Source organism: Odocoileus virginianus, chromosome 1, assembly GCF_023699985.2.
Source record: "Odocoileus virginianus isolate 20LAN1187 ecotype Illinois chromosome 1, Ovbor_1.2, whole genome shotgun sequence".
Classification (NCBI taxonomy): domain Eukaryota; kingdom Metazoa; phylum Chordata; class Mammalia; order Artiodactyla; family Cervidae; genus Odocoileus; species Odocoileus virginianus.
Genome location: NC_069674.1, coordinates 71,916,966 through 71,929,622, shown reverse-complemented (window position 1 = coordinate 71,929,622; position 12,657 = coordinate 71,916,966). Strand labels below are relative to the sequence as shown.

General features: G+C 43.1%; 1 protein-coding gene and 1 long non-coding RNA gene across 18 annotated transcripts in view; one reads left to right on the top strand and one right to left on the bottom strand.

The window, feature by feature from the left end:
* Nucleotides 1-11,018, top strand: part of MAGI2 (membrane associated guanylate kinase, WW and PDZ domain containing 2) — a 1,406,842-nt gene extending 1,395,824 nt beyond the window's left edge. For 11 of the 15 annotated variants that reach the window (XM_020903091.2, XM_020903019.2, XM_070469808.1 and 8 more), the window contains one exon: nucleotides 8,182-11,018. In XM_020903091.2, coding sequence (XP_020758750.2) covers nucleotides 8,182-8,831 — 650 coding nt within the window. In that variant the 3' untranslated portion in view covers nucleotides 8,832-11,018. The remainder of the gene's footprint in view (nucleotides 1-8,181) is intronic. The other 4 variants (XM_070469817.1, XM_070469816.1, XM_020903164.2 and 1 more) reach the window with 2 other exon arrangements.
* Nucleotides 1,439-8,942, bottom strand: LOC139035894 (uncharacterized). Of its 3 annotated transcripts, none has more exons than XR_011488547.1 (4): nucleotides 8,854-8,942; nucleotides 7,588-7,752; nucleotides 5,135-7,283; nucleotides 1,439-4,604 (listed from the first exon to the last, which is right to left on the bottom strand). It is a non-coding gene; the product is annotated as an uncharacterized lncRNA (long non-coding RNA). The 3 variants fall into 3 exon arrangements; XR_011488550.1 differs by having other exon boundaries at nucleotides 1,439-2,769; XR_011488548.1 differs by having other exon boundaries at nucleotides 1,439-5,213; nucleotides 5,689-7,283.
* Nucleotides 11,019-12,657: the final 1,639 nt, after the last annotated feature.

Below are 12,657 nucleotides of genomic sequence, written 5' to 3'. Positions count from 1 at the left end.
CCTGCCCCATCCTCGCTCCCTCAGCCTGAGGACCCTAGCTGCTCATGCTCCAGGGATGTCCCACCAGCCCTGTTCACCCAGGTGTGAGGAGGAGAATATACTAGGCATCATTCCTGTTTATATTTTTATTTCATTTTTATTTCTACTGAAATACAGTTGATAAACTTGGGTTTGTTTTCCTTGCCAAGCAGCTTGATTCAGTTATGCATAGGGCTATGTGTACTCATTTCCGGCCACTTTTCCCAGATAGCTTATTCCAGATTGTTGAGTGAATACCCTGTGCTGGACAGTAGGTCTTTGTTGAATATCTCTACAGATATGCTAATCCCAAAGTGCTAATTTATCCCTCTCTTGCACCTTTCTTTAGTAACCAGAAGTTTCTTATGTCTGTGTATTTTTGTTTTATTAATTTGTGTATTTCTATCCGTTTTTTTTCCACCTTGACCTGGCATCATATGCTATCTGTCTTTCTCTGTGTGACCTGTTACCCACAGTATGATCATCTCCAAATCCAGCGGTGTTTTCCCAAGCGGCATTACTTTATGACTGAGCAATATTCCATTGTATGTATGTACCACATCCTTATGCACTCATCTGCTAATAGACAGTTTGGTTGCTTCCAGGTCTTTGCTACTGAAAGTAGTGTTGCAATGACATTGGGAGGCATGTACTTTTACCTTATTGTTTTCTTCTGTACATTCCCAGGTGTGGGATTGTGGATCATATGATAGCTTTGATTTTTAGGAATCCTAATGTACTATGCTTAGTCATTCAGTCATGTCTGACTCTTTGAGACCCTATGGACTGTAGCCCACCAGGCTCCTCTGTCCATGGGTATTGTCCAGGCAAGAATACTGGAGCAGGCTGCCATGCCCTCCTCCAGGGGATCTCCAGGGATCTAACCTAGGTCTCTTACATTGCAGGCAGATTCTTTACCGTCTGAGCTACCATAGTGGCCTTCACAGTGGCCCTTACCTGGTTACATTCCCACCCACAGTGTAGGAGAATTCTTTCTCCATGCCCTCCTCCACATTTATTGCATACAGACATTTTAGTGAAGGCCATTCTACTTGTGGGAAGTGATATCTTGTAGTTTTATTTTGCATTTGTGATAGTAAGTGGTATTAAACATATTTTCATGTCCTTTTTGGCCATCTGTATATCTTCTTTGGAGAATATCTATTTAGACATCTACACATTTCAATTTTTCTTCATATTGAGCTGCATGATCTGTTTATTTGGGTTCAAACTATGAATGTTATGGCTGACACATATGTAAACATTCACATATATATTCTATGTGATCATCCATACTTCTGTGATGGAAGCAGAGCAAACATTCCCTAATTCTCAGTTGTCATTTTCTGTTGAGAAACTGAAGCTGGAAAGGGTTACGTAACCTGCCTGAGTTCACCCCCCCTCCCCCGCCCCCCAAGTGTTTGGTTAAAGTGAAGTGAGTCGCTCGGTCGTGTCCGACTCTTTGCAACCCCATGGACTATACGGTCCATGGAATTCTTCAGGCCAGAATACTGGAGTGGGTAGCTTTTCCCATCTCCAGGGGATCTTCCCAACCCAGGGATCAAACCCAGGTCTCCCGCATTGCAGGTGGATTCTTTACCAGCTGAGCCACAAGTGTTTGGGCTCAAGCCTGGCTGCTCGGGATACTCTTCTCTCCACAAGATGCTGACTGACTGACTGTAAGACAAATGGGGTCACTTACTACTTAGCAGAGCACTGAGGCTCTAGGTCAGCAGCCAGCCCAGGCAGAATTCTGGAAGGTGAAGTCTGTCCTTCCCAGGAGTGCTAGACATCTCCACCTGCTTTTCTTCTGTCAGTTATCTCCGATCTCTGAAGCCTAACTCCTGGCTACTAACACTTAGAAAATTTCCTCCTTGACTGTTTCCTCTTCCCACCCCTAATGAGCAGTGGTTTTCAGACTATTCTCTGAGAGCTTCCAGGTTCCTGAGAATGAGCAGAGGAGCCATTGCAGGGCTTGGGGGTGAATGGGAGAGAATGTGGCTCCACTCAGCCGACCAAAGATGCCCAGCTTTTATCTGTTTTACGTATTGGACTTGTAAGATTTTAATTTAGAAGAATGCATTACTTTCTAAAACATGCTTGGAATAAATAAACCAACATGGTTCTCTTCTATCTTGTAGATAGTTTACTAATTAAGACTGGTCCGTGGACATCGCCACACCCTTGGTTCAATCTGGATTATCAAGATATACATTGTTTAAAAAAAAAAAGCTTAATTTCATAATCTGTTCTCCATGACACCCCTCTGATGGGTTATCCCAGGATATGGACTCGCTCTAGCCCTCGGGACATACTTGGCTGCTATCTGTAGATCTTGACTGTCTTCTTCAGTTTACTCCAGTGCAAGATAAGCTCTTCTTCCATGTGTTTCCTGATGTGGAAAAAGTTAGGAAGAATTAAAGTACCAGAAGCACTAAAATATAAAATACTCAGGGCTCTGGAATTTTATGTAGTCAGTCATCTTGATTCTCACTAGCTGAGTGGTCCTGGCAAATTGCTTAACTAAGCCTCAGTTTTCTCATCTGTGAAATGGGGATGACAGCACCATTTCTTAGGAGCTGTGTGAGGATTAGAAGAGAATATATGTGACATGGCACAGTACCTGATATGATACTTAGGACACAGTAAACAGCAGATCCACTGTCGACAGCCGCACCTGCACTGAGATCCGCCCTCAACCACGGCAGTGACTTTGCCGTGGCTTTACTGCTGCTGCACGTTTGGTAACGCCTGCGGAATAGCGTAGATGTGAAACATCAGTGAACAAACATGCACACTGATGACTTTAAAAGCTGTGACTGTAACACCTAGTTTACACTCTCTGATAATAAAAGTGAAACAAATACATATTCGAAGGCTTTTAACCATGCCTCCAGACTGGAAACACTGCTTCAGAAAGAGCACGATCAAATACTTTTTTCTGAGATTTTTTTAAATGCACATTTTTATTTATAATTTGTTACAAAAACAATCATCTGCATGATGGTAGAACAAATCCTAATGAGCCATTATGGTTTGAACACATCTTAACAAGATTTTTCTTCTGAATACCAAAATGACTTCACATTACTGTCTTTTGATCTAATCATTTATATTTTCTTGTAATATTCTAAATTAGAAGAAAATATATTTCTGTATAACCATATCAGTATTCTTTAACTCAGTCAATTTATAAGAAATGACACTTACCAAATCCAGAAATCTCTTTGCAGAAATTTTATTCATTTCAGCAAAAGTACTTATGTAAAAGATGTTTCCAATATCTAGTTTGAATATTTTTTATATTACTATATATTTATCCTTTTAATATTTTATTGAAGTATAGTTGATTTACAATGTTGTGGTAACTTCTGTTCTACAGTAAAGTGAGTATATGCACATTCTTTGTTCTATATGCTTTTCTGTAATGTTTATCATAGGATACTGAATATCTCTGTGCTACAAAGTAGGACCTTGTTGTTTATCCATTCTATATATCAAAGCTTACATCTGCTAACCCCACCCCCCCCCCACCAGGCAGCCACCAGTATGTTCTCTATGTCCGTGTTTCTGTTTTATAGATCGATTCATTTGTGTCACTTTAGATTCCACGTGTAAGTGATATCATATGGTATCTGTCTTTCTCTTTCTGACTTACTCCACTTAGTATGATAATCTCTAGTTGCATCTAGGTTATTGCAAATGGCATTATTTTTTGGTGTGTAGTATTCCAATGTATATATGCACTAGATCTTTATCCATTCATCTGGATGGACATTCAGGTTGTGGGACTGCTGGATCATATAGTAATCCTATTTTTAGTTTTCTTAGCGGTTTCTGGAAAACCACTATTGTGTTTTCCACAGTGGCTATACCAACTTACATTCTCAACAACACTGTAGAAGAGTTTCCTTTTCTCCATGTCCTCTCCAGCATTTGTTATTTGCAGTTTTCATGATGGTCATTCTGACCACTGTGAGGTGGTACCTCACTGTAAGTTTTGATTTGCATTTCTCTAATATAATTAGCAATAAGGAACATCTTTTATAAGCTTCTAAGTTTGATTAGGTCCCATTTGTTTCCTTTTCTATGGCCTTGGGATACTGACCAAAGGAAACACTGGCAGTTTATGTCAGAGAATGTTCTGCCTGTGTTCTCTTCTAGGAGTTTTACAATGTTGTCTTATATTTAAGTCTTTAAAAGCGATTTTGAGTTTATTTTTGTGTATGGTGTGAGGGTATGTTCTGACTTCATTGATTTACATGCAGCTATCCAACTTTTCCAACACCACTTGAAGAGACCATTTCCACCGTAGATGAGATTTTCAATTCAATTCAGGTTCAAGGTGTGACAACGTGAGTGATATTTTTAAAGCATATTATCCCCAACCTTAAGACATCTAATCTCACTGTTCTGATTCCAGCTAATAATATGCCCAGCATTTCCACAGATCAACACAACACCCCAGCTCTGGTAACTGTTCCTCCGTGTCCAAGATTCAAACACAAATAGCATTTCAGACTATTTGGATTAATAACAACAGATCTTTCTCTGACAGTGCAGATGGGAGTTCCTGTCGAGCTGCCCTAGAAGAGATAAGCCCCAGTCAAGAGTTGATAGCAAAGGAGTCTAGTGACAGTATTCTAGCTGAGCTTGTAGAACTTCACCCCATTCAGAAAGTCATTCAACAACCCTGCTCTATTACCTTCTGCTATGTAGTCTTGAACAAGGTAAATTTTGTGCCTTGGTTTCCCCATCTGTCAATGTGCAAGTTTACAGGTGAGTAAATACATCTTAAGAGTTCAGAATAGTTCCTGGTACCTAGGAAGCACTTCAATCCGTGTTAGCTGTTGTCAGTATTAGTCATTCCAATGGTGGTGACAGTACTATTACTTTCCGGGACACCCTAATCCAAAAGGCAGCCATTAGGCTTCAGGCCCCAGACCTCACTGAAAGGAGGAGAGAAGTGCAGAAACTCTTTTTCAGGGTTTGGGGGACCAGTCAGCCCAAGCTGGAAGCCTGGAGGCCGTCAGGGAAGGGGTAGAGCAGAAGAACAGATCCTCTTTCCCTGCCACAATCCCTGGCTTCCTTCCTTCCTTTCAAGGGTCTCCCTTACCCTTCAGCACAGAAAAAATCAACTCATCCTTGACTTGTTTTCCTCTTCTATACAAATTTTTGCTGCCAATAAGAGCCACCTGGGAAAACCAATAAAAATATTTACTACAATAAGTAGTACAGTAAGTAAAGATATTTACTACAATAAGTAGTTTATTCCTAGCAGATCACCTCTCTGGTTATTGTCACTCTAGTGATATTCAATAAAATAAAAGAGTGGTCGAAGCACAGTTAGGTAAGGGTTTTTTTTCTTTTTAAAGCTTGGACATATGAAGTGAAAGAGGGCATTTTATTTTTTCAGTATTGCCAGGTTCCTACAAGATAATTTAAGAGGTCATACATCTTTTAACCCAGAGATAATGGTGTGTGTGTGAGGGTGTAATGTGTGTACACCATATACTAGTAATATGTAATGTGTATTCACTGGTTTGTTTTCTAGGAGAGATCCAAACTGGCTAGAGCTGGTAACAGCAAGGGGAAGGAAGCTGATCCTAACTTAGGAAAGGGGTTTGCTTCTCCCTCGAGGGCGCGTAAGATATGTCGGTTCTGTCTTACCTGTGGGCTAATCTGAACATTCACTGGCATGCTGCTTCATGCTTCCATAGGGATGGCGTTCCTTTAAGCAAAGGCATTATTATCGTTCTAACTGGGAAGATTACAGAGGGAAAGCACATCTGTTGAATCAGGTGGACTTGGATCGGGAACCTCTCTACACTCTGCCTCCGAGGAGCCGCCAGGGAAAGCCGAGGACTCTCCCCGTGGACTTCCTGTCACTGGTGTCCTCCGTCTGCTCTCTTTCCGCAGACTTCCTTCTTTCCTCTCACACTTCAAACAGACGTCATCATCATTTCATCACCATCCTCCCCTTGGAAAGTCTTTCATTTCTATTTGTGCAGTAGATTTAGTTTTCTTCAAATATACAGTGAACAGGTATTACTGTGTCAAGCACTATGCTAGATGTTAAGTCCACTGTGATACACAAGACCAGTGTCACTACCCTCATGACACTTACAGTCTATTAATTGAGACTTATGTTAATCAAAGAGGCAGCCAAGTATTAATTCCAAATGATAAGCACTATGAGGAAATAAAAGGGCAAGCAGCTCTCAAGGAGACCAGAGTACTTACTGTGGGTTGGGGTTCTCTTGGGTAATATTCAGGAATCCTAAAGAATGAAAAAGAACTCACCATGTGAATCACTGTGGGGTGCAGAGGAGCCGGCAATGATGTATGGTCCCAGAATACAGAATGAGCTTGTGTGTTTGAGTAACTGCACAAAGACCAGTGTGGATGAGGAAAGGGGGATGAACAGAGGTGAAGCTGGGGAGGTTGGCCGGGGCCAGATGAGGCATGCTTTTGTGGGCCTTGTTAATGATCTTAGTCTTAAGAGCAGTGAGAATTCACCAAAAGTTTTAAGCAAAGGAATGGCATGATCAAATTTATGTCTCAGAGACATTACTGTGGCTGCTGCATGGAGACCAGAGGAAGGCAAGAGGAGGAGTAAAGAGACGACTGGGTCATGGTAGGAGCCCAGGTGGGAAACCAAAGTTTGATAGGAACTGCACTTTGTCTGTAGATGGCCTTAGATAATATAGTCCATTTGGATAATATTGAGTCTTTCAATCCAGGGTGATGGTGGCCTCATAGAATGAGTTTGGAAGTTTTCCTTCGTCTGAAATAGTTTCAAGATAGATGTTAATTAACTCTTTTCTAAATGTTTGGTAGAATTCGCCTATGAAACCATCTGGTCCTGGACTTTTGTTTGTTGGGAGTTTTTAAATCACAGATTCAATTTTAGTACTTGTCATTGGGCTGTTCTTATTTTTTTTTTTACTTCTTTGGTTCAGTCGTGGGAGACTGTACCTTTCTAAGAATATGCCTATTTCTTCTAGGTTGTGGGAGGACTTTTGCAATGTAATTATTCTCCAGTTTGTGGGTCTCCCACCCGGGTGGTAAGGGATTTGATTATATCGTGAGTGTGCCCCTCCTACCGCTATCTCGTGGTTTCTTCTTGTGTCTTTGGATGCAGAATATCCTTTTCTGGTAGATTCCTGTCTCTTATCAATGGCTGTTCAGCAGTTAGTTGTGACCAGCATGCTCATGAAAGGTCCTTTTACTCTGCCATCTTGTCTCCAATCAACCTCAGGTTCCTGCAGAATAAAATAATTTGTGTTTTAACAATAAAGTTTGAACATCTAGTAGACAACTTTATATTACCTGTTTGAATCTTGGAACTCAGGTTGACAATATAATGCCAAAGGAAAGTTGGAAATTATACAATATATATATGTGTGTATATATATGTATATAGGAAAGAGTTCCTAAAGGGTGTCCATCCAGGAAGTCAAAGTTTCTGCAAAACTTTCTAACAATTTAAGGCAGAGCCTCATAGAAGGGTCCCTCCTTCCACACCAGCCTGGTCCCACTGCCCGCCCTGTCCTCAGAAAAACGAACCTTTTTAGGTGTCTTTATCCAAATTCTGTCTGGTGGTCGCTAAGAAATATGTCTTGAGTGACACTAAACTGCTGAGAAGGTCACTCCCCCAACTTCTTCCAGAGAATGCAGGCCAGTATTTCTCAAAAGCTGGTTCTCCAATCATTTTCTGAATTACCTGGATGCCTGTTAAAAATGCAGAGGACTTCTGTGGCCCTATCCTACTGGAAGCTCTGGGTCTGACCATCGAAGAATCTGTATTTTTCACAGCTGCCCTAGGTGATTTAGGTTCTGCCAAGTCACTGTCAGACCTGATGACACCCCAGGGAGTTAGAAGGGGCAGGGCAAAGGGATGGATTAGGCCTGGGCTTTGTAACAGCCTTCCTGAACCACCAAGGAGGGAAGGGGTGCGGCAGATGGGAACAGAGAGCCCCCCGGGGGGGGGGGGGGGGGTCAGCTGCCCTCTTGGCAGTGTGGGTGGGGGTGGCTGTGGCTTGGGGCGTCGAGAGCTGGGGGTCCCGGGCCACCTGCTCTCATTCCCAACGAGGAGGGAGGTGGCGGGACGTGGAAAGCGTGTGCGGCTAGCCCCTAATGCCTGCGCTTCCTGCCCCACAGACGAACCCGGCTCCTGGAGTTCTCCCGCTGCCGCCTCCCCAGGTCTGCCGGAAGTAGGCGTCTCCCTGGAGGACGTCCTCTCTCCATTCTCTCCATCACATCCAGCCCCACCCTCCGACCCTTCCCACCAGATAAGCCCAGACCCAACTTGGGATATCAAAAGGGAACACGACGTTAGGAAACCAAAGGAGCTTTCAGCCGGCAGCCAGAAGAAGCAGCGCCTTGGGGAGCAGAGCGAGCGCTCGGCCAGCCCGCAGAGGGCCGTGCAACCCTTGCTCGAGGAGGTGCCTGGCGGCCAGGGGCAGCCTGAGGCCGGCAGGCCCTCCTCGGAGACCACGGCGCCTGGGCCCGCAGTGGCCGACGCGGCGCGGGCCAGCAACAAGGAGGGGCTGCAGGCCATGGCGGGCTCCGAGCTCGGCCGGCACGGAGGCCCCGGCGCGGCACCTGCGTTCGTGGGCCCGGGCCGCGGCGGGGGCGCGCGGGAGGTCGAGGGCCGGGCCAGGGCGCGGGCGGGGTCCAGGCAGGGCGCGCGCCCCCCCGGGGGCGCCCCTGTGCGCAAGGCTGCCGTGGCGCCCGGGCCGTGGAAGGTGCCAGGCTCCGACAAGCTGCCGGGCGTCCTCAAACCCGGCGCCTCAGCCCCGGGGAGATGAGCCCGCCGCCCCGCCTCAATACCTGCAGGTCGTTCTTCTTAGGTTCCGTCTCTCGGCGTTTTAATTTATTTCCACTGTCACATGCATAAATCCACGAGGCACCAAGGCTTGGGAGTACCGACGTGAAGCCCCACGTGTCCAACAAGCATGGTCCGGACGGTGTCCGCAGTGCAGACCTAAACTGATCCTAAAGCCCCCTGTTACACAGTGGGGGCTTTGGCAGCTACGGAAGAACCAAAATAACATGAAGAACATCACAGAGAGTGCAGTGTAGCTTTAGTTAAAAAAAAAAAAAAAAAAGAAAGAAAGAAAAGAAAAAAAAATTTCCCCCACTGCATGAAGGATTTGGATGTCATCCAAACTTTGTTTCAAGAAACTGGACAAGTTAAGAGCAATCACAAACTGGAATATCGCCTTAAAAATCAAACTGCACGGAGCAAGCTGAAACTGAGACAAGATTATATCTTTTAATTGATCTGAAGAGTTGTAAATAAATTGTTCTTGACATATCTAGACAGGGGTTAAAAGGTTTCTTTGAAACATTCAGAACTGTTCGCCCATGACCTGTTTCCACGGCTCACTCGTGGCACCCATCACCAGTCTTAGAGCAGTGTTCCCTGCACACTTGCAGGGTGAGTTAGAAACCTAGTGAATTCACTGGTGTGATGCCATTTGTACTGCCATTTCTGTAATCACGTTTCTGTACATTTTCAGTGGTAGAAAAAAGGTTTTAAAAATTGTATTCTAGGGAACAGTTTGCCATAAGTCAGAATTTTGCAGTTTAGCTCATAGATCTTAATCAGTTTTCATCTACAATACGAACTTTATAATTGAAGGACCACAATTTGTTAAATTGAGATTGGCATTGTTGCAGTTCCTTTATGAGAAGGCTTTCCTCTCCTCTCAGGCTCAGAGATAGAAGTTTCCTTGACAGCAGTGTTATATTTCACTCATTTTGTTGTCTTTTTAAGAATCCTCTTTCCATTACATTTTCACCTTGACAGAACAAAGTATTCCTCCTACATTTCTCAGATTACAGTGAATCTCTAATATTAAAAAAATGACTATTATAGTCCATTTATTTTCATTAAAGAACACATCTTTTTAGCATTCTTTTCTGCTTATCTTTCTTATTATTTCTCCTTTTATTTCTATTTGGTTTGCTTTTTTGTCTAGATGTTTATTTTCCTTGTCCATGGTTGATAACCTAGGAAAATTCCAAGGCTTGCCTTTCTTCTCTGCCATTTTAATTTTTAATCTTTTTAAAGTTTTACCTTCAGCTAATTATCCATGCATTCTTATTTGTAGCTACACATACTGAAAGGCAAATGTTTCAGAGGGCAGCTTCTCTTTAATGTGACCTGAAATGATGAGGCTTCCCATAGTGTGCCCCTCACCGGAGTTCACAGTAAATAAGCCTTGCCTCCCCAGCCTGAAGTCAGAGCGTCCAGCGGGGCGGTCAGGTCCACAAGAGGGCACGTGTAAACCGCTTCCCTCTGTAAGTGCAGGCTCCTGAGCACCAGCTGTTTAATTCCCATCAGGCAGAGGTATAGTTAGTTGTTTGACAAGAGGACAATAGAGTTGAAAGCCTCCAGTGAAGAGTCTTGCAGCCTGTAAAAGCAATTTCCAAAAGATGAAACTTGGTCATCATAAACTGAAGCACAAACACATGTAGCAGTTTACAGCACTTCTGCTTAATCTCAATTAGTCTCTCCCTGGACCAGAAACCCAGTCTATTTTGCCATTAAATTATTGAATCTGGTTTTGGACAATGCTTCTGTAGTGTAGCTGCACGTCCGGGTACTGTATCCTCTGACCTTTATTTTCCATGTGTTACAAAAGGATCAAAAAAAAACTGAGATTACGCTTGCATAAACTCTAATTTGCACAGTTCACAGCTACTACTTGTGCAGTAATTGCTTTATGCGGCTGTAATCCATAACCTGTGAAGACAGCACATCATCTAAACCCCATTCCAGATAATATTTCTGTGTAGTGTTAGCGGTGAATTTACCCTGTACAGTGTATCTCTATAAATATAATTACATGTATTAATAGTCACAGAAAGACTGTAAGTGAGCAACTATTTTTATGAAACGCACCACTATGGATAAATTAACTTTTACAGAAATCTTGTTTACTGTATGATATTCTAAAACACTGTCAAATAAAATATATATCCAAAAATATTTTCTTTTTCCAACTATATAGGCTGTGTGTTGTCAACTCAAAACAAAACAAAACTCACAGCATGAGAGTTGTGAGTTAAGTCTTATTTGGGGCAAAATGAGGACTATAGCCCAGAAGACAGCATTTCAGAGAAACTGAGAAACTGCCTCAGAGAGGTGGGGAGAGGTCAGTATTATGTATGATTTTAGCGAAGGGGTGGGATGTGCAGTCAGGCACACATTCTGGTGGAGGCTTGCTGCTAGTCATGAGGAGCAGATGTCACCTTTAATGATTTGAGTGCTTTTCTAGGTGTGAGGAGATACAAGTACCGAGCTTGTAAACTCTCCAGAGAACACCTGACTATCCAAGGGCCTGTCCTCCCAGAGCACAGAGTGTCCCGTTCCTGATCTCTGCCCTGATCTCCATTCAGGAGGTGTTGAAGGTCAGTGACTGCAGTGGCGAGTGACCTCATCTGTGTAGAGGCAGATGGCAAGTGCCCATTTTTAGTTGGCAGGGTTCCCTCATGGTCATAAATGTGTGGACTGGGAGGCATTTTGTGACTATTTTGGCCCACGGTGGTAGGGATCCCTAGGTTAGGTGAGGATTTCATTGTTAGGCCACTCAGTGTGCTACTACTGGACTAGGCCTTATTAACAGTAGTCAAAAGTCTCTGGACAATACCAGTCTTACTAGTCTGTTATGGTCCAGGAGAAAAAATTCCCTCTTATTGCTTCTTCCCATATCTAGAGTTATACTATTAAAATCATTTCTCATATATATTTATATATATATTTTATATATATATATTTATAGGAGAACTATATATCTGGTCAAGTGCTTCCAATCATCATTTTATCAGAGGTTCAGTCACACATTTGATAATGCAAGAAACAATTTTGTAAAACAGGCAATATACAAGTAATACAGCTACCAGTATTGGTAAGGAGCAAGCCCAGGTTGTCTGTTTACCAATCCTGGCATTGTCCATAAGGCACCCAGCCCAACTTCCTAGTGTGACCAGGCTGGCTATCCTTGAGCGTGCGTGTTTGCTCGGTTGTATCTGTCTTGTGTTGTGAACCCATGGACTGCAGCCTGCCGGCATTATCCTGTCAAGAACACTGGAGTGGGTTGCCATCTCCTCCTCCAGGTGGACTGTTTACCTCTTTAGCCACCTGGGAAGCCCTGGCTATCCACAGTATGGTTTAATTCTACCCAACATAAGAGAGTCTTTAAACTTAAATGGACACAGCCTAGTGTTAACCACATAGTCTCAAAATTGTGTGAAGCTATATTCTTTGGCTAAAATTTTTTTGTCTGTTGCTCTGACTGAATTTGAAAATGTCTATTTATGGCCAGGGTCAGAGAAGGTATTATTAATCGGCCAGGTGAAGGGATATCACCTAATAATAGTGTCTGGAACAGAACTATAATTTCTTTCTTTCTTTTAGAATAAATTTCCTAAGAGCCAACCAAAAGGAGAGGAGAAATCCAAGGTAACAAGAAATACTAGACACAGGTAATTGGGCACAAACCCAACAACTGGACTGAATTTTAAAACCAGCTCAGGATCATGGCCATGATAGAAAAACATCTGATTTAAGTACAAAGGCCCAAGAAATCAAGGAAACACAATAAATGATCTTACGGGTCAGGTCCA